This window comes from Ranitomeya variabilis, chromosome 2 (assembly GCF_051348905.1).
Source record: "Ranitomeya variabilis isolate aRanVar5 chromosome 2, aRanVar5.hap1, whole genome shotgun sequence".
NCBI lineage: Eukaryota > Metazoa > Chordata > Amphibia > Anura > Dendrobatidae > Ranitomeya > Ranitomeya variabilis.
The window spans coordinates 66,231,622-66,254,110 of record NC_135233.1 but is presented as its reverse complement, the minus strand read 5'-3'; the positions used below and the strand labels follow the sequence as shown (position 1 = coordinate 66,254,110).

The 22,489-nt window shown below is 44.9% G+C and overlaps 1 protein-coding gene across 1 annotated transcript in view; it reads right to left on the bottom strand.

Moving 5' to 3' along the window:
• ACTR2 (actin related protein 2) overlaps positions 1-22,489 on the bottom strand; it is a 39,610-nt gene that overhangs the window by 5,809 nt on the left and 11,312 nt on the right. Inside the window, exons 2-6 of the mRNA XM_077282527.1 lie at positions 17,258-17,368; positions 11,221-11,436; positions 10,614-10,686; positions 8,247-8,383; positions 1,929-2,078 (exon numbers count right to left, since the gene is read on the bottom strand). Coding sequence (XP_077138642.1) covers positions 1,929-2,078; positions 8,247-8,383; positions 10,614-10,686; positions 11,221-11,436; positions 17,258-17,368 — 687 coding nt within the window. The remainder of the gene's footprint in view (positions 1-1,928; positions 2,079-8,246; positions 8,384-10,613; positions 10,687-11,220; positions 11,437-17,257; positions 17,369-22,489) is intronic.

Sequence of the window (22,489 nt, the reverse complement as noted above, 5' to 3'; positions counted from 1 at the left end):
CAGTATTTTAGCTGTTGTAAAACTAAGGATATGATCCGTGCTGATTATCCTCCATTATCCCTGTTATTGTATCCATGGCATTTGTACTGATTTGTTACGGCCGAGTTCAGATGTGACATTGTATAGGTATACTCTACATGTGCAATGCAGATTTTGCAGCAGTTACCTGTCGCATCTGAACTCGGCCAAAACATATCAGTACAAATGCCATGTATACAATAACAGGAATAATGAAGGATAATCCAAGCATTAAGGCTTGTGACATGTTGACTCCTGGACTTTGTGTTACAGGGTGTAAGTGTGCTGTAAGGGTGCACACGTGCCGCCATATAAGACATTTATTCCCACAGCTTCCGGTACCTTTGACCCCATTAGACAATAGGGAAATGTCTCATACCTCCATCAATGACCACGTCTGATATGACAAAAGGTTTTTAAGTTCACAGGCTTAAGAGGGCATTAACCTAAGCAACATCCTATAAAACCTGATCTACAAGAAAATAGAAGTGTAAAGGTAATTTCAAGCGATTTCCACTTCGAGACCTGCCAAGTCTTAACCCGGTTTCTTAATGAGTTGAAAACCGTGGCCATTGGTAGTGACATTCTCCAATATACATTACTCACGAAAAGTTAAGGAAATTTGGCTTTCGGGCAAAATGTTTTGAAATTGTAACAAGTCCACGCTACAGTGATATTTTATCATGAGTAGGGCATGTAAGGAGAAGCATGAAGTGGAGATTTACTTATCGCAAACACTGAACGTAGCCAACAGTGGTGGGTAGACCCCAACAAAAAGTGTCAGTGTCTCCATAACTTGTCATGTGGCCTTGACAAGTTAACTCCTGATTCTCACAAGTGTCAGTTAATGTCGCTGAGGATTGGCATCCCACTTCTTGAAAGGCATACCCCCCCCATCATTGAGGTTCTGGAGTACAGAGTTACGAGTCTCTACATGGATGCTCAGCTGATCCCATAGTTTTTCTATGGGATTCAGGTCTTGAGAAAGTGCAGACCGCTCCATTTCAGGTGGCCCCAGTCTCCAGCAGCCTTTCCCTAATGATGTGACCTCCATGAGTTGGGTCATTGTCATCCATGACGACAAAAATACACCTGTTATTCAGGCAGAGGTACAATGACTTATTCTAGTAGTAGGGGCTTGTCACTGTACCATTAAAGTGTAGGACAGTTCTGTATTGACTAGGCACACCTGCCTCCACTAACACCACCACTTGTGACCACAGTGGCTGATACATAGCGCTCTACTTAACGTCTCCAACTTCGTTGACGGCCGTCATTTCTGCTCAGCGTGTATCGACTTTCATCAGTGAACAGCACTGGGACCCACTGGTCCCGTGTCCAGCATAGATGCTCCCCAGCCCAAGCAAGATGATCACACCTGTGCCCGTTAGTGGTGTCAGATACCCTTACAGGTCATCCAGCACACAGACCACGCTGACGTAAACGGTTTCGAAAGGTCTGAGGTGACACTTGGGTGCCTCTCACCTCCCTTAAATGTGACTGTCACATATCTCCATTCATCATTGTTTGGTTCACAATGAAGCAGTCCACGTCGCTGCCTTCGACTATTCCAGTCTCCCTGTATCTCTCTTGCATCCTGATGACTCTGTGACCCCCTAATCCGGACACCTGGTCCATTGTATGGAGGGATATCTAACTGGATATAGCGATCATTTGTGGATTCGGTCCTATGATATACATCGGCGTTTTGCAGTCCAATAGAAGTGCAGTGCATAATGTAATACAAAGTCAGGGAGTAGCCGCTGCGCGCGCCCCCAAGGAACAGCCGCTGCGCGCGCCCAAGGAACAGCTGATTAGTAGTCGGTCACTGACGAGCCCGTTCTTTGTAGTGAGAAGCCCACCATACCCAAGTACATGGCACAAAGGCACCATGACGGCCCATCACTCACTGTATAGGACTCCACCAGCACCGTAGTCTCCAACGCCAGTTTTTGCTCTTGCTCTATATTGTAGCCGACGTAGCAGAGCTTCTCCTTGATCATGCGAACGGTCTCAAAATCTGCAGAGTGATTGAATGCATATCCGCGCAGGAGAAGCAACTGCAAGAAAACACACATAGGCCGGGTTTACCTCCTGGACTTAAATTTCCACATTACTATAATTCTCTTACTAACCCCAATACATCTCAGAAACGGAAAGTAAAAGCATTTTGGTATTGTGATGTGGCTGCCTGAAAAGCAAAGTTAATTTTGTTAGCACTATGAAAAAGAAAAAAAAAAAAAAAAAAAAAAAAAAGTTTAAAATCCTGCCCCCCCCCACATACCCCCCAAAAAGTAGCACAGCGATAATCTGCTTCCATGTGTAAGGCTAAGTGCACACGTCGCAGAATTGCAGCGGAAATTTCTGCAGCAATTCTGCAACTCTTGCTGTGGGTATATCGCATGCGGAATTGGCATGCATATTCCTGCTAAAAACTAGCGTTTCGCAAGCATAATTAGCTTGCAGAATGCTAGCATTGTACAAGTGATCTGTAGCATCGCTTGGAAAACTGACAGGTTGGTCACACTTGTCAAACAAACAGTGTTTGACAAGTGTGACCAACTTTTTACTATTGATCCAGCCTATGCAGCATCTATAGTAAAAGATAGAATGTTAAATTAAAAAAAAATAATAAAAAAAATTAATGGTTATACTCACCTTCTGATGGCCCCGGATCTCCTCAGCGGCTTCCGTTGCTATAGATGCTTTGTGTGCAGGACCTTCGATAACGTCGCGGTCATGTGACCGCGACGTCCTCGCAGGTCCTTCACACAAAGCATCCATGGGAATGGAAGCGGCCGCGTGCACCGCTGAGAGGCGGGAAGACTCCGGGGCCATCAGAAGGTGAGTATATCACTATTTTTTATTTTAATTATTATTATTTTATTTTTTTTAACCAAATTATATGGTGCCCAGTCCGTGGAGGAGAGTCTCCTCTCCTCCACCCTGGGTACCAACCGCACATGATCTGCTTACTTCCCGCATGGTGGGCATAGCCCCATGTGGGAAGTAAGCAGATCAATGCATTCCTAGGTGTGCGGAATCCCCGCGATTCCGCAAATTTAATGAACATGCAGCTTTTTTTCTGGAATGCGATTCCGCTCAGGAAAACAACGCAGCATGTGCACAAAAAAAAAATGCGGATTGCATTCTATTAAATAGGATGCTTAATGTGAGCGTTTTTTTCGCATTTTTATAGCAAAAAAAAAAAGCAAAAAATCTGTTACGTGTGCACACAGCCTTACATTCAACCTAATGAAAGTTTCAACTGTAGACACAAGGTGGCGCCACCGAGTAACGGTAATTCTGCTCCAGAAACATTTTGTGGTTTCCATAATGGAAAAATGAAGAAGTCCGGAATGCAGGAGACACAAAGATCTTCAGAAATATAGGAAGCACATGGCCACATTTACAACTTAATCATTTAAGGTTTCTGTGACCCCCCATGACCAAAGAAAAATTGAGGGAGTTAACATGATACAACCCCAGCATCCCGCTGGGATCATGTCAGCTTGTTTGCTATAGACAAAGGTATTTCCTGCAACGAGTGGCCAAAAGCAGTGCCATTCAGGCTTTAACATCAATTTGGCTACTTTGAGGCTACGTGCACACGATGCGGTTTTTGCTGCGGATCCGCAGCGGATTTGACGCTGCGGATCCGCAGCAGTTTTCCATGCGGTGTACAGTGCATTGTTACCCTATGGAAAACAAAAACCGCAGTGCACATGCTGCGGAAAATTCCGCGCGGATTCTCTGCGGAAAAAAAGAAGTAGCATGTCACTTCTTTCTGCGGATTCCGCAGCGGTTTTCAAGATGCACCAATAGGAAAGTGCAGTTGAAAACCCGCAGAGGAATCCGCAGGAGAATCCGCAACGTGTGCACATACCCTGAAGGACTTTGTCTGTGTACCCACTTTTTTCAGTATACCCCCTTTTCTCTCTATACTCTATAGCTTCCTCTCCTGCCCAGGAGCTGTGGTATGATCAGACCATATCCCTGTACTAAATAGATCAATGGCCGCACTCATCTGTGCTAAAAATAAGGAAATGTGAAATATGTGGAATGTGAATAGCATAATAGCTTATGAACTTTATGAAAAAACACATGAGATTTTTAGCACAAGATTTGCAAACGTTGTGAGCCCATTCACCAAAACGTCAAGGTAATCTCAGATCGAATGGGTAACTACACTGACTGCCTGGTGTGAACACTTACCTATGGTATCTGAGCTGACTGCCTAATGTGAACACTTACCTATGGCTAATAACAGGATAAAGCCTACTTATATAGGAGGCTCAGAACCAACTGTGTTGAGATGTAATTAAAATCACAGCATGGATTATATATATATAATTTATACTAGTGTATAGCCAAAAAAAGTCAAATACAAAATAGATCAATGGCCGCACTCATCTGTGCTAAAAATAAGGAAATGTGAAATATATCCCTGTACCATCAGACACAGCTATTACACAGTACACAGCAGGGACACATTTATAAGATTCTCGGCCCAGGAACATTTTATTTTTTGGTTTTTTACCATTTAATTGAGGAAATATTCCAAGAACTATTAATTAAAATGTACTTTGTTCAAGGGAAACCGCTTATAAGCACAGCCATGGCTTTTTCTCCTCTGCACTGAATGCAATAGTAATTAATGCAGGGATATGGGAGTGTGGAATACATGCATCTTTTTTGTTTTCCTGTCGACACGCCGCATGATTGTTTTTATTTTTCTTGTGGAGCCAGTTGTAGTTGAGAACACATTAACTTTACCATATAAGAGTATTGAAAAATAGGGAGAAAAAAAAACAAAAAAAAAACCTCCAAGTGGGGTAAAAGGGAAAAAAAAAAAAAAAAAATGAACATTTTATACAATTTTTCTGTTATCCCTTTACCCCCCAAGGGTGGTTTGCACGTTAATGACCAGGCCAATTTTTACAATTCTGACCACTGTCCCTTTATGAGGTTATAACTCTGGAACGCTTCAACGGATCCTGATGATTCTGACATTGTTTTCTCGTGACATATTGTACTTCATTATAGTGGTAAAATGTGATATTACCTGCGTTTACTTGTGAAAAAAAACAGAAATTTGGCAAAAATTTTGCTATTTTCCAACTTAGAATGTTTATGCCCTTAAATCACAGAGATATGTCACACAAAATACTTAATAAGTAACATTTCCCACATGTCTACTTTACATCAGCACAATTTTGGAAAAAAATTTTTTTGTTAGGGAGTTATAAGGGTTAAAAGTTGACCAGCAATTTCTCATTTGTACAACACTTTTTTTTTTTTTTTTTTTTTTTTTTTAGGGACCACATCACATTTGAAGTCACTTTGAGGGGTCTATATGATAGAAAATACCCACGTGTGACACCATTCTAAAAACTACACATCTCAAGGTACTCAAAACCACATTCAAGAAGTTTATTAACCCTTCAGGTGTTTCACAGGAATTTTTGGAATGTTTAACAAAAAATGAACATTTCACTTTTTTTCAAAGAAAATTTACTTCAGCTCCAATTTGTTTTATTTTTACCAAGGGTAACAGGAGAAATTGGACCCCAAATGTTGTTGTCCAATTTGTCCCGAGTACGCTGATACCCTATATGTGGGGGTAAACCACTGTTTGGGCGCATGGCAGAGCTTGGAAGGGAAGGAGCGCCATTTAACTTTTCAATGCAAAATTGACTGGAATTGAGATGGGACGCCATGTCGCGTTTGGAGAGCCCCTGATGTGCCTAAACATTGAAACCCCCCACAAGTGACACCATTTTGGAAAGTACACCCCCTAAGGAAATTATCTAAATGTGAGGTGAGCACTTTGACTCACCAAGTGCTTCACAGACGTTTATAACGTAGAGCCGTAAAAATAAAAAAAATCATTTTTTCACAAAAATGATCTTTTCGCCCCCAATTTTTTATTTTCCCAAGGGTAACAGAAGAAACTGGACCCCAAAAGTTGTTGTGCAATTTGTCCTGAGTACGCTGATACCCCATATGTGGGGGTAAACCACTTTTTGGGTGCATGGCAGAGCTCGGAAGGGAAGGTGCGCCGTTTGGAACGCGGACTTAGATGGATTGGTCTGCAGGCGTCACGTTGCATTTGCAGAGCCCCTGATGTACCCAAACAGTACAAACCCCCACAAGTGGCCCCAAATTGGATACTAGACCCCCCAAGGAACTAATCTAGATGTGTTGTGAGAACTTTGCACTTAAGTGTTTCACTACAGTTTATAACAGAGCTGTGAAAATAAATCTTTTTTTTTTTTTTCTTTCCCCCCCCCCACAAAAATTATTTTTTAGCCCCCGGCTTTGTATTTTCCCAAGGGCAACAGGAGAAATTGGACCCCAAAACTTGTTGTCCAATTTGTCCTGAGTACGCCGATACCCCACATGTTGAGGTAAACCCCTGTTTGGGCGCATGGGAGAGCTCGGAAGGGAAGGAGCACGGTTTTACTTTTTCAACGCAGAATTGGCTGGAATTGAGATCGGACGCCATGTCGCGTTTGGAGAGCCCCTGATGTGCCTAAACAGTGGAAACCCCCCCAATTATAACTGAAACCCTAATCCAAACACACCCCTAACCCTAATCCCAACCGTAAATGTAATGCAAACCCTAACTTTAGCCCCCAGCCCCAACTTTAACCCCAACCCTAACTTTAGCCCCAACCGTAACGGGAAAATGGAAATAAATACATTTTTTAAAATTTTATTATTTTTCTTTTAACTAAAGGGGTGATGATGGGGTGTTTGATTTACTTTTACAGCTTTTTTTGGCTGATTTTTACGATTGGCAGCTGTCACACACTAAAAGACGCTTTTTATTGTAAAAAATAGTTTTTGCGTCTCCACATTTTGAGAGCTATAATTTTTCCATATTTCGGTTCACAGTCATGTGAGGCACATAATGCCGGATGTCAGCTGTGATATTCAGCTGACACCCGGCCCCGATCGGCCACGCTCCCCCCCCCGTGAGCGCGGCTGATCGGTGATGACGTACTATCCCGTCGGTGGTCATACAGGCCCATACCACCTCGACGGGATAGTACGTCCAATGTCAGAAAGGGGTTAAAACGATACAAACTTTTTTTTAATAAGTTCCCAAAATGCAAAATGAATGAACAAAAGAAATCTAAAAAAAACTCAATATTTGTTGCAATGTCCCTTCGTAACACACTGTTCAGGAAGTGAGGATATGGTGCCCACAGAGCCCAGATCTAAATGAAGATTGCATGAAGAGACAGAAGGGTTTGCACAAGAGAAATCCACAGAAGATCTGGGGTCAGTTATCCGAGATGTTCAGAACAACCTCCCTGCTGAGTTCCTTCAAAAACAGTGCAAGTACAGGTATACCGAGAAGAACTAAAGAAGGCAAAGGGTGGTCACATCAAATATAGATTTGATAGAGATTTTTTTTTGCTCCTTGACTTTGCATTTTGTTAACTGCTTAAAAAAAACTTAACACGTCTAATGTTGAAAAGACTGAGTATCACAGAACATTTTTAACACACAACATTAAAGCAAGGTTAATGACAACTCATTACAAAGGCTTCACTTATACTCAAATTATTTGATGCAAAAATGAGTACACCCCACATTATAAACAACTAAATCTAGTATTTTGTATGACCGCTATGATTTTTAAACGCCAAGTCTTCCAGGTATGGAATGAACAAGTTGGAGACACATTTCTGCATCTATAAACATTCTTCAAGAGCGACCTGTTTTAGAGCCTGGATGACAACTTCTCTTCAAATTAACCCATAGGTGTAAGGTTGGATTCAGATCTGGAGAAACTTGGCCACTGAATCACTTGCACCATGTTCTTAGGAAATGCATCAGATGTGCAACCATTTCTGAATTCATTCTTTTAAAATACATGGTGCCTATAGTGAAACATGGTGGTGGCAACGTCCCTATGTGGGGTTGCATGAGTTGCTGGTGTTGGGGAGCTGCATTTTATTGATGGCATCATGAATCCACAGATGTACTGCTCTACACAGAAAGAGAAGATACCGCCATCACTCTGTGCTCTTAGTAGACGTGCAGTTTTCCAACATGACACATCCAAGGCCATGGCTGCATTTCTATAGAAGAACAGGATGAAGGCGATTCAGTGACCAACCCAACCCCCATGGCGAATTATGAAGAGTCGAGTTGTCACTCTATCCAGCTTGGCTCCTAGAATAAAGAATTAGGTTAAGAGCCATATCTTTCACCTTGATCAGGTAGCGGGTGATATCCCTGCCGGCAATGTCCAGTCTTCTGGTGAGGTGAGGCAGAGAGAAGCCTTCATATACCGGGCAGATGTGAGTGACTCCATCACCAGAATCCACTACGACACCAGTCAGCAAACCTGAAGAGAAAGGAGAGAGATCAATGCTGATGACCCAGCAGATGGTTGAACATTAGCCAGGTGACTAATGTTTGAGTCACCGCAGCATTGTTCAGACCGTCAGACCCAGGCACCATCTTCCAATCAAAGGAAAGTCTGTTCTTGTGACTATTACAAGTCCGAAGCAATAGACAACATCTAGGTTGTCTAACCGGACACACACATGGAAAGGCATCTTGAGGAGATAACACTAAAGCAAGAGAGGAAAACTACCTTTTATGTTCTGAGGGCCACACTGTCTTTATTTGTGGTTGGTACCCCGCCGACAGTCGGTACCCCACATGGCTGCCTACACTTGGTCGCCATATCTGCAGCAGGGCACGCGCTCATCCTGCGAGGTGGGCAGTATCCGACATGGTGGAGGGCCATTAGCAGGACTACAGTGTGATATGTGCCGAACGCTTTGTGACTACATCCATCCTCCGTGGGCTAATGGAGTAAATTGCTGTTGTCATAGTAACTGGATAGGTTTCATGCATGCTCGGCTCTTGACGAGGACTAGTTAACTGCGTGGGATGAGGCGTAATTATACATTGTCACGCTCCCGTGTGCACTGGTGACAAGTGAAAATGCCAGGAACACCAACAATTCAACTGCTCTTTCGTTCGTTTTCTGCACAGGACTAAGGGGGCTAGCAATGTTCTCAAATCACATTTAGGTCACCAGTGTTTGTCAGAGGAACTTCGGGAGGATTTTACCGCAGATGGCGTGGGCATAGAGTGGCATCCTCACCCACAGATTTCCACTATTTGCTGGGAAGCTAGGACACTGGTGTGAACTGAACCTTAATGCTCCGATGCAGTTTGTCTATAGGAGATACGGATACAGCACAGTTCAGCTGCTCTCGACTGTTCCAGAGAGAAAAAAAAAGTGGTCTCTGAAGTTGCCAATTTCAGCCAACTATCTACTATGTAAGCGTGGGGGGGGGGGGAAATCGGCTCTTCTGACCAATCATATGCAAATAGCCTTTTCAGAGAGGAAGAGGACAGGATCTCTGGCGCTACCTATTAATGGTCACAATCCTAAGTGTCAGTATCAGCCCTGTAGCAAGCCTTGCCACTTGACTTTGGATAAGTAGAAACTCCATTTGCAGCCAAGCGTTTCTGGGCTTTTGCCCCTAATCAGTGCAAAGTAGGAGAACTGGCTTGGCTGAGTTAGATGCCACGTAGACTCTGTCAGAATGTCCGAAGCTTCTCACCCAACCAAACTAGTTCTACTAGATTTACACTGATGAGGAGCAAACACCCGAAACACTTGTCTGCAAATGAAGTTTATTCTTATAAAAAGTCATGTGGCAAGGCCTTTTAACAGGTCGATATTGATTTTTAGGATTGGTGATAAGAGGTTAATCTTCAGGTTAATAGCATTCTAAACCTACCCAGTGCCCGTACTTTGAGCCCCACTGCCGGGAGGAAATGGGCAGTGCCGGTGTGGGTTCAGTCACTTTTGTGTATAGAATGCACCGACAGTAAGTACCCCCCGTCACTGACCAACACCAATGATCAGCTGCTGTCAGTACAGGGGGCACGGATACAGACCCCACTCTATATACAGAATGGTGACAACCTATGCCACCCCGTGACTAAAAGCCAAACGCTGCCAGGATGAATAAAGTTAATTACTAGGCAGCAGGACTCAAAGTTCAGGCGTCGGGCAAATTCAGAACACTATTAACCTGCAGATTTACCCCATTTCTGCAGGTTAGTGTTTTTTCAGGAAACCGTTTCTCTTTAAAATTCCCAAAGGAGCATTACATGGCCTATAAGTCTCCTAACACCAATGTAGTACTCTTCAAAAGAAGAAACTTTACCCTTTATATCTCCCCTAACCTCACAAGATTGGCATGTTGAATTGTAATGCACGGTTCATTTTGTCCTTCTGACACATAAGCCACTACACCAAAGGGTTTTGGCAGCAGCTTACTTCATTCTCCCCATAAAAAGACCCATGCACGCTCAGGCTGAGCGTGCATGTGGAAGGCACTGTAAGGAGACACCAGTATCTAAGGTGTATGGGCACCTTTACTGCTACTTCATGCTTAGTAGCACTGGGCCAGATGATGACAAGATGGGTTTATCCCACTACTGAGCAATTAGGGCAACATCACGTGTGTGCCAACCTCAGCGGTTATATTTAGATAAGATTAGCGGGCATAAGTCAGGAAACATGGTAATCTTAGTCCCGTACCCACCTTGTGCATACAGTGTGAGAACGGCCTGAATGGCAACATAAACTCCCGAAAACTGGTAAGTCTCAAACATCACCTGGAAGAAAAGAGATTTAGTATAAAAAAAAAAAAACACACTGGCAACAACGGAAACATAACAGGAGACTGTGAAATGAGCCACCACCGGAAGTGACGGGCAGCAGCGTTCTTTGCTCTCAACACATACATGTCCGGTCTTTCCTCACCGCCGCACCCATCAGGACCATATTCAAGATGGATTATGGTCCCAACAACTGAAGATATATGGTTTATTTACACAATGTCTTTGCTAGGCTCACTAGATACCTAACTAATCTAGCAGCCATCAGCTGTAATCTGTGTGGGGGGAAAAAAGGCAGCGAGTGTTCAATCCTCCTGCAGCGCCCCCCGCAGGGAATATGAAGAACAACACGTGAAAACATGAGCGATCCGTGTACCGCATGGATGTGTAGGGACTGAAAGCGAGCGAAGCTCTCAGCTCAGGAAATGGAGAAATATGAATTGCCAAGGATCTTCTCCCAAGTCAGAATTTTCTACAGTTAGAGCACTGAATAAGGATTGCAGACCGGACGAGTCTGGACTCAGGACTTACCTCCACAATCTTCTCTCTGTTTTTGGTTGGGTTCATTGGAGGCTCGGTTAGGAGGATTTTACAGTCTCTGGTGTCGATGTTCAGTTTCTCAGGTCCGAATGTGTAGTCCCACAAGTGCTTCATGTCGTCCCAGTTCCGCACTATGCCATTTTCCATGGGATAGTTCACTTCCAGCATTGAACGCAACTCGCTGGCTTCATCTCCAACCATGAGGTCCTGGAAGACACAACAAGGTCTTGTTCAGACACAGATGTGAGACTTACACTACATTTACACAAATCGTGCCACAAGGACACCTGCAGGTTCCCCAGATCAGGTTCTAGAATTTACGACTAACTACACAACAACTGACAAGGATGCCTCGCAGTTAAGAGTAGCACCGCTGTAGTGCCTGGATCAAATACAGCAGCCAGACAAGCCCCCCGAACCCGCCAACATCGACAAGTTCGATCAACAGTCCAATGTGCAGGGAGACCTCATGAGAGGTGTCAGAGGTCATAAGGATGGAGCTTGTGAGACTTTGGGCTCACGATCCTTTTGTTCTCTAAAAGATGTTTGGCAGCCGTGCTCTCACAGCAAAGAAGCCCGTGGGTACGCCCGCGTATGGGAGAGTGGGACGAACCATCATTTGGCATATGGCCATCACAAGTCTACAGAAGGCTTAAAGGGGTATTGCCATTTAGAAGATCCTAGCCAAATGTGTAGTAGGTGGAATAGTAATATGTGCAAATACTTCTAATTTGAAATGTTGTGTAGTTCTTCTGATTAGCTATGTTGCTTATCCCATGTGCAGCCATTGCAGTAGATAAGGTATCCATGGTTACGACCACTCATGTCAGTTAGTTGTTAGTGGCCGTAACCATGAATATCTAAGCTACTGCAATGCCCTGCACATGGGTTAAGTGATAAAATCAAAAGAACTATACTATTTTTCTAACTGGAGGTTATTAAACCTACTACAGATTGGGACAGAAATTTGAGAGATGGCAATACCCCTTTAACTTCCATTGTATATTCTGAAAGCAGCATTTATATGGTCTACAAAGGCAAAATTGTCAAGAGTCCCAAATTCTGCATAATAATAAGTTGGTCCCAGTTGAATGTCGCAGTATAATAACCCATCCGATAAGAACGGAGTACATTATACATCCACATGCCAGTGCATTACCCAGACACTGGTGGTACACAAGCAGTTGTAAGTGTAAACCCAGGCATGGCCGTACAACCAGAACTATGCCCAGACAGCAGCGACCAGAGCGTTCTGCCCATGTTGCATCCCCGGGACTCCTCGTAATGCAGTCTGCTCTTAGTCTGATCTCAGTTCATTACATCTGTCCTCCCACGATCTGCACATCGTCATGTGGGTGCCGACTGCTGCCCACTCAGGAACGTACTACCCTTACATCTTCCTGCAGCGTCCATATTGGAGATGGACTAACCCCAGGAGCCAGGTAATGTGCTGCACTTCTTTTAAGGAATCCTGGTTGCACCTCCTCCCTGCTCCTGCCCTCGTCCATTGCTGCAGAGCTGGAATCAGCAGGTAGCAAGACGCGATGTTAGTCTAATATCCCAGGCTTTGTGATCCTCCTCGTTTTGGAGACCTGATGTTAAATATTTTATTTTCTTTTAAATTATTAGCAATAAGCCAGCACATTATGACCGTACATCAGAGAACTGGCTGAGGTGTGCCACCATTAGAACGAGCCCCCTAGGTCTCCTCGCTGAGTGAGTGCGGCATTATGGCACCAGGTTTTACTGCGATGTAAAACTGTTTACATTCCTGAACTCGTCTAACCTGGTGTTTGGAGACATGAGGGTACTCCGCTGGAATGCAGAAAGAACGGAGAGCCCGCCTGGAATGGAGAAAGCCAAACACTGGTGGTAGCCGGGAAACAGACTACTCACGTACATGGTCAGGGTCCAATTACTGAGACATCCCCTCACCCTGGTGACTGCACGTAAAAGGGGGTCCAAAGCCCTGTGTAATATCTATAGGGGCTGCATCCAGGATTTTACATCTGCACCACAGCCCCCAATGACTGAGACCATGATCGATGGAAAGACAAAATCAGAACAGAGTTCATGGTCGACATGTGCACCGTATCACAATTGCTTTTTTTTTTTTTTTTTTCATGAGCACTTCCATCCTTTACCTATAGGATAACTCTTTTATCAATTGGCCACAGACAGAAGATCTTTGCGTAAGAAAAGTCCCCGAACAATAAAAATGCGACATCCATCAACCAACTGAATGGCGCTAATCAGCGGAAAAGTGCTAAATAGCTGCACAGCACCCCCACAGGTGAAAAGAAGCATTACACAGTTCTCACTGAAACTGCCGGACTGTCAATGCACTGGACATGCGTGGCGATTACTCCAGAGCCATTGTAGATGCTCTCACCTTTATGTGGTAGGAGAATATGGGCCATATAGGGATTCTCTGCTCATATACTGCTAACCTAGCCTTAGGATTAGTAAGAGTGTGACATCCGGCACCCCTCAGACCCGCTATGGCGGGGGCTGGCTGTAAACCGGAGCTGCAATACACAGCTCCAGTCAATGTATAGCGTTCACTGCTGGTATCGGACCCCCACCGATCTGACATCAATACCCTTCCCAAGATTAGTTTTTTTATGATCAGAAAACAACTTTTATCACCCCAAAATTCCCTAACTCAGTGTTTGATAATGGGGCCTACCAAAACCACAGCCTCGATAGAGGACCCCTAATCCGGGAATATCTTTTAGCGTTAAATCACACATTGGATTTCCGTGTTTTTATCCAAAAATCATTCTCAGCAGCGCAGCCTCCGCATAATCTGAAGTGATCCCATCTCAGCAGCGAAGATAACGATCAATGGAATTTACATTTGTTCTTCATATATATATAAAAAAAAAAAAATCTGCTGAAGGTTACAATGCATTTCACTTCTGATAAACACTTAGCAAAGAAGCCGTTATTGATTCCTCATGCAGAACTGCAAACAGCAAAATCCATACAGCAAAGAACATTTATGGGTGACGCGGGTTAGTGTTACGTAAATTCTAAATATCCATGGATAGAAAGGTTCCTGCACCACCTGGGCGGACCGTGGAGGCGCAGAACTGCGGGGCGCTGCATGGCCTTGTTATAGGAGCATTAGACATGCCAGGACATGCAGGGGGACACATCGGCCAAACCTGTGGTCATCGGCACCGCAGAAGAAGAGGCGCAAACATCACCCTGCAGCCTCACTTACCATCTTATTCTTATTCTACTTGAGGTTTTCAGTAAAGGTAGAGAAGAAAAAAAAAGTGAAGCAGAAGAGAAAGTCAGAGGTGAGGTTGGAGGACGCGGCTCAGGACACGACTCTTCTAAAATGGAGATTATCTGGCAATCATGGTGACGGTTGTGTCGAGAGCAGTTCTTTTTGGTGGCTCAGTGTGCGTCACGAAGCAGGCAGCCACCATACAACATCTACACGGGCCTAGAATGATGGTCAGTCAAGTTTTTGGTTGATCATTATTCCTGCTTTTTCTCGGTTGAGATTTTGTCTAAGAAGAAAGAAGCTACACTGGTGTATAACAAAACGTGTTCTCCATTCTCGCCCATCAGATTTTGGCTGGTATCCTGTACCACACCGCCACTATTTTTAGCCAGCACATGACCACAATGTCTCATAATGAACACAATGCTAAGATCTCAGAGCAGCTGCTGCATCTGTAGCTCTGGGACACACTGGCCTAATGCTCCTATATGACAATCAGACCGCATAATGGGTGGCTGCCAAAAGAGCGAGCGCGGCTGCCGAAAGAGCGAGAGAGAGAGCGCGGCTGCCGAAAGAGCGAGAGAGAGAGCGCGGCTGCCGAAAGAGCGAGAGAGAGAGCGCGGCTGCCGAAAGAGCGAGAGAGAGAGCGCGGCTGCCGAAAGAGCGAGAGAGAGAGCGCGGCTGCCGAAAGAGCGAGAGAGAGAGAGCGGCTGCCGAAAGAGCGAGAGAGAGAGAGCGGCTGCCGAAAGAGCGAGAGAGAGAGAGAGCGGCTGCCGAAAGAGCGAGAGAGAGAGAGCGCGGCTGCCGAAAGAGCGAGAGAGAGAGAGCGCGGCTGCCGAAAGAGCGAGAGAGAGAGAGAGCGCGGCTGCCGAAAGAGCGAGAGAGAGAGAGCGCGGCTGCCGAAAGAGCGAGAGAGAGAGAGCGCGGCTGCCGAAAGAGCGAGAGAGAGAGAGCGCGGCTGCCGAAAGAGCGAGAGAGAGAGAGCGCGGCTGCCGAAAGAGCGAGAGAGAGAGAGCGCGGCTGCCGAAAGAGCGAGAGAGAGAGAGCGCGGCTGCCGAAAGAGCGAGAGAGAGAGCGCGGCTGCCGAAAGAGCGAGAGAGAGAGCGCGGCTGCCGAAAGAGCGAGAGAGAGAGCGCGGCTGCCGAAAGAGCGAGAGAGAGAGCGCGGCTGCCGAAAGAGCGAGAGAGAGAGCGCGGCTGCCGAAAGAGCGAGAGAGAGAGCGCGGCTGCCGAAAGAGCGAGAGAGAGAGCGCGGCTGCCGAAAGAGCGAGAGAGAGAGCGCGGCTGCCGAAAGAGCGAGAGAGAGAGCGCGGCTGCCGAAAGAGCGCGAGAGAGAGCGCGGCTGCCGAAAGAGCGCGAGAGAGCGCGGCTGCCGAAAGAGCGAGAGAGAGCGCGGCTGCCGAAAGAGCGAGAGAGAGCGCGGCTGCCGAAAGAGCGAGAGAGAGCGCGGCTGCCGAAAGAGCGAGAGAGAGCGCGGCTGCCGAAAGAGCGAGAGAGAGCGCGGCTGCCGAAAGAGCGAGAGAGAGCGCGGCTGCCGAAAGAGCGACTGCAAACTTGTGACTTCTCATAGTGCGCTGTGAGAATTCTCATGCACCGCACACGTGACCACAATTATGCGATTTGAATACTTCCGGTCACATTCCGACTAGACGTGTCCGGCCTTGCTTCATTCACTTGTATGGAGTATGGCTGCGCATGTCTAGTCGGCATGTGCGTGTATATCTGCAAATGCCATACTTGCAGTCACAAGTCTAACTGTTCTTAGCTCAGTCACTGGAGAATCCTGACACTGTGCATGATGTGAGGATTCACAAGTCCGCAATTGCATAGTGACTGCAGATTTGAGCCCTAATCCTGGAAATCCCCTTTAAAGTGACACTCCAACACAAATATGCTTTTAAAATGTATTGTCCCCATATCTAATGAACTTCATCTGACATTGGTGCAGTGGGGTATCTTTTGCCAAAAAGTTTGGTGAAGTGGCATGGAAAGAACTGTGGTGAGTCTGAACCACACCTCCCCGCCTTTTCCTAGGCAAGCAATGTACCAGTGCAGGGGATGATGGTGCCATGTCCATCCCACAGCAGAGAACAAGTAGGAGTGGTGAGGTTGAGAATTTCTCCAGTGCTCCCCACAGCAACATAAAATGGGGGAAAAAAAATAGATAGCAATGCGGCTTAGGAAGAAAGCCCCGTTCTAAGGATCAAGTGAGGTCCCAGCAGTCAGACCCCCATGGAGCAGGAGTTGTCTAATATCTTAGAGATCGGGAATATCTTGTCATTTTGGGGATTAACCCTTCAAAATCCACTTCGAGTTAAATACAGAACAAATGTCTCCAATCCCTGAAACACAGGTTTTATGGGCACTTGGACACCAAAACTGCAGATGTGTGAGCAAGAAAACGAGGCTGGGTCCACGAAACTAAGGATAGTGGTGACCCCCAAACTCCTTTGTGCTAATAATGCCTGCAGCCGTGTCACTCCACTATGTGCAGCTTATAGCTGAGGTCAGGGTCTCACCATGTGGCATCAGCATGCAGCTGAAAATCATGGCCCTCTAATGTAATAATTTGCAAATAAAACCTCACTGCACATGTGAATGGGGTTTTTTTATCCATCATACTGCGAGAAACCACACAAATTATCACAAGATTGACTTAAAGAAGCTGCACAGGGCAAATATTTTAACTTTTTGGGGGGTATTTTTCTAACAAACCAAATTTGCAATACCAGGAAAGTTTTTGACCCTAGGCAGCCAAAATTCAGCTCATGCTCTTTTGTGGAATAGTTACCTTGATCTCGATGTTTCCCACTTTGGCAGTAGAACGGATAACAGGTCGCCCGACCAGAGCTGGGAATATGTGCTCTGGGAAGTTGGAGCCGGCATAGCCACATTTCACAAACTGGATGAAAAAAAAATAAAAAATACAGAAAAATTACAAAAACACAAATCACCATAAAACCGAAATAAATCACAGCAGTGAAGTAACAATCCCTTTATACTAGATGGCCAAAGAAAATGTTGCACATAGATTTCTTACTAATGAGTATCTGATGTCGATACCCATCTTTATTTTAAAAAAATAATTTTTGTACCTTTAATAGGGCGGCCATCTTGCCTGAGCTGGTGTCAGAGATACAGTGCACAGCAACTGCAAAGGTCAAAGAATAAACTGGAGACGCATATTGACTTCTTTGGGATAGTTTTCTGGACGTGCCCTATGCAGTGATCAGTCTTTATCTTTTGCAGAAGTAGCAGCAGTCATGGAGAACATTTTACAGAAGTAGTGAGCAGTGTAGCTGTGAATCCTGTTCTGGGGTGATGCTGTGAAACCACCAATCTCGTCTCATTTTACTCTTCCTCAAAATATCCTAATAGCAGCAAATTGTAACCCGATTCCTCAGTGAGTTGCTAAACTGCTTGATTTTTCACAGTGAATTAGTAATTACTTTTGGTTTTTTTGTTTGTTTTTTTATATACCTAAATTGTCAAATGAAAAGTTACTCAGAAGTTTTCCTGTACATGAGAGAGCAGTATACTAGAAAGGATCAGTCTCTGGGGTGTATAGGTGGAGATGCACAGATATGTTGCAAGATCAGGGACAAGTAAGCACAAGAAGCCAAAAACTGCTCATCTGCTTAGAACCACAACTCCTATCAGACAGCCTTGCTGCAGATTAGTGCACGCTCCCCGCAGCGCCGGTGTGGGCATCCAGAGCTGTATTTTCTGCTTACAACACAGCACGGAGCATGAAGTGCAGTATATGGACCATATATAGAGATGTGTGCGTACACTTCCTACTGAGTCACGCACAGCCATAGAGTACACGGCACACATACCGCCCCACTGCCTGCCCATTATAACCCAGAGATGTGCTGCGCATTGTTCTATTCACCTAACACAGCGGCGGACCTTAACTCCACATAATAACCACAATTCCTGGATACAGCACCGTTGGTTTTGTAAAATGTATTAACCCTTTAGGAGAAATCTAATTTTAGTTCTTAAATACAAAGCTTTTCATTTTTTTCAGCTTTTTTTATTTGGTAGGAGATGCATTTTTTAATGTCACCAATTTTGGGTACATTTAAAACTACTTTTTTTTTTAATACTTTTTGCTTTTTAAACTTAATGATGTTCAGTATAAATAATTGTGTTCTCTTTCTACTTTCCGATTACAGCAATTTCACACATCACTGCTACATCACACAGGGCTATATGTTTTCATTTTTCTGTCGATGTTGCCATATGAGGGTTATTATCTTAAGAACCATTTTCAAAAAACAACGACAATGATAATCCACCCGAAAATTACTACTACTTTTGTATGCACCGTGTGTAAATAACATGGTACAGATCATGGGCTAGGCGGCATGGTGGCTCAGTGGTTAGCACTGATGCTTAGCAGCGCTGGGGTCCTGGGTACAAATCCCACCAAGGACAACATCTGCAAGGAGATTGTATGTTCTCCTCGTGTTTGCGTGGGTTTCCTCTGGGTTCTCCAGTTTCCTCCCACATTCCAAAGACATTCTGATGAATTTAGATTGTGAGCCCCAATGGGGACAGTGATAATGTCTGTAAAGAGCTGCGGAAATAATGGTGCCATATAAGTGAGTAAAATAAATTAAGTACAGGTCAGCAATGCCCATTAATAGGCATATAGCATGTTTGAGGTCCATTGTTAGATCCCCAGCTGCCATGACAGTAGTTGACACCCCACGATAGTGATGTAGGGGTAATAGAGGGAACCCCAATCCTATTAAACTCATTAGGTGCCGCGGTTACTACTAAAAGAAAGGGCCATGATCATTTGGAGTTTGAGGAACTTTATTTTGGAGTAATTAGACACCAAAAAGGTTTTAACAACTAATATAACTCCCCCACTTCTATGGGAAACCCACTTTGCTGATCATATGAGGAGTATGATACTTTTTTCCCTGTGATGAGTTTCTGAAAAATGCCTATTGGGTTAGAGAAAGCAAAAAAAGGTGCATGTCGCCTCTTTGAACTGATGACTCTCCAAACTAGGCGCAGTCAAAACAAAAGGCTATAACGTACTATGAGAAAGATTTTTTGGAAAAACTTCAGAAAAAAAAAAAGCCCCTCCAACACCCCCCCCCCCCGCAAAAAAAAAAAGAAAAACTTTAACACTTCAAAAAACGCCACTTCGAGCTGCAGAGCGATACGTTTGCTCAAAGTACGATGTCTGGTTACATGGTGATGCAGGCAGGAGTAAAATAGGCTTTACAATTGTAAATTTCCATTAGTCACACCATAAGCAATAAATTTTTTGTGAGAAGAAAAAAAAACAAATTCCTTATCTTCTGCATTCTGTCAATGCACAGAAATTGGACTGCACTCCGATGTCATCCAAGCGCAGTCCGATGTGTCCCACGCACTCATTGACTGGCATGATTGAGTGCAATGCAAATATGGAACAATCTCCGGCATGCAGTGATTTTTTCCTTGGACCGACAGCCGGAAAAAAAATCTAACACGTGCCCAGCCCCCATTGGTCTAAGTGCGATCCGATGTTTTGTCGGCTCACAATCAGATGCACGATCCAACAGTCAATAATAATAAAGTCATGCAAAACCAGTGCAGCCGCCCTCTGAAATGTCCGATTACACACCGGAGTTTGCAGTAATGGGATATAAAACATACTCGTCTTATCAAGATATGGAAACTAATTGTCGCTAGGAATGAAAAACACGTAGAACCAGCAATGTGAGGACCTGCAGGGAGTGAGAACATGAAGAACACATTCCTCAGCCTGAACAAGTCTCAACTAGGTAAGGGATTGCCTCCTCACACGTGGAGATGTCTTACCATGGATTGTGAAGGTCCGGATATCTGGGTCCCTGTGCCATGGGACCCACAGTCTAGCCTCCTTACAGATGGGCGTGCTACACCAGTCATATACGGACCCCAAATTACAGTCTCTTGTGTCTATAAAGGTTGTAAATTCATGCAGGGAGACCCCCGGTAAGTCCAGGCATCGTGGTAATGGATGGCCAGATACGCCCGTCCGAAACCAAACACACACTGAGGCCATTTCACCAATTTGGGGAGATGTTTGTAACAGGGGAAGGAACCAAAGTGACTAGAGAACTGCAGATCTGTGCTCCTCTTATTCCTCCTGGAAATGTGTAAATTGACAATACATTTCCATTGTCAATGGTGGGCTCCTAACGCTGTCAGTATTGACTGGGCAGCACGGTGGCTCAGTGGTTAGCACTGTAACCTTGCAGAGCTGGAGTCCTGGGTTCATATCCCACCAAGGACATCTGCAAGGAGTTTGTATGTTCTCCCCGTGTCTGAGTGGGTTTCATCTGCATGTCCTCCCACACTTCAGAGAAATACTGATAGGGATACAGATTGTGAGCCCCAATGGGGACAATGACGTCTAAATAACATCCACAATTGGATGAAAAATATAATGTTCCAGTGCTGAGATAATCTTATAAATGTGTCTGACCGTACAGGAACATGGCCTGATCATACCACATCTCCTGGGCGGATTCTTTTGGCAAAACATTTCACTGCCTGCTTTTAAACATGTTTTACCTCAGAAGGAATCAGTTACTAATTTTTATTCCAAGATAAATTTGTTCCAATGAACTTTGTTCCTGGGAAAAATCCTTTAAGAATCAATGACTACAAAAAAAAAAAACACACCAGAAGATGGCTGACAAGGGCCAGAGGTCCAGTACAGGTCTTCCATTCACCTCTCACCAATGCTCTTAGAGGCCATGATGGTGCAGAGCAAGATTGGAGGACTATCCTCTTCAGCAATGAGTTCTGCACGTAATGATTGTCGGAGATTGGTCTGGAGACCTTGTGGGCAACTCCCTGAAGAGGCCTTCATGAGGTAGCATCACATTGGTCCTACTCCCAGGATTATGGTGGGGGGGTGGCATCATGTACACTCGTTAAACCCCTCTAGTCAGCTCAGTGTTACATTGCTTTGGTGGTGGAACCAGCGACACGGCCATTTCTCCAAAGTGTCCAAGGAGCCATTTTTATCAACATACAAACGCTAGGCCGCACGCTGTTCGTCCTACTGTGAGCAGCCTGCTTGACCTAAATGTGCTGCCATGGCCTACAGCGTCACCAGACATAACATGACCACCGATCCTGTGACATCCATAAGTGAGTGAGTGAGTGTGTGTGTGTATTTCTGTGTCTTCTACAGAAAAAACCTTTTCATATTAAAGAGGAAGAACGGGTTTGTAAGAGAAGGAAATTACTAAGTGATCTCACACAGGACGTACACGGCTCAGAATGGGGGAGGTACAGACTTTGTGGTCACCAGGAAGATGAAGCACAAAACTTGTCTTGAAGGAACAGATGAGAGCAGATCCTGGCTGCACAGTCTGGTGGCATGGCAGCAGATTCATGGCTGTGTCTTCACATGGAGAAGCAATCCATACTCTGCAGTCAGTGAGGGACTGCCATGTTACTGTGTCAATAAAGCGCTGCTGTTCCCCAGAAATCTGGGTGGCAATCTCACAAAGTGATAAGATATACAGAGCACATTGGCTCATTCCTTGCATACCTGCGTCCTCAGGAAGGAAGGGGGATGGGAGCGCTGGATAGGTGTAACACAGATCACCTTACGCTTCTGCATCCATGGATAGATCCCAGAGCAAAGGTCTATGTACCTCATATATAGTGGTCTGCTGAACGCCTGCATGGCCGACAGGTCTACTGCACACTCGAGTGGGCTGCTGGGAAAAATCCATTGTTGTGGAGACTCATAGGGAAGAAGTGATTTGGCATCTCGGCACTCACTCACTTTGCATGTTTGGTTGTCCTCATAGAAATTGGCATCTTGGGCATTTGCCCAGGGTCCCCACTCTTAGGAGTCTCAGCATTTCTATTCCAAACTTAAGACTTAAGGACCTTTGGTAACCTCAGTCATGTGACCATGTCGTCAACAAAGGTCCTTCAACGACAAAAGTCTAGTGGACAAACCCTTTAAAGGGAACCTGTCACCACGTTTTTGGAAGATGGGATAAAA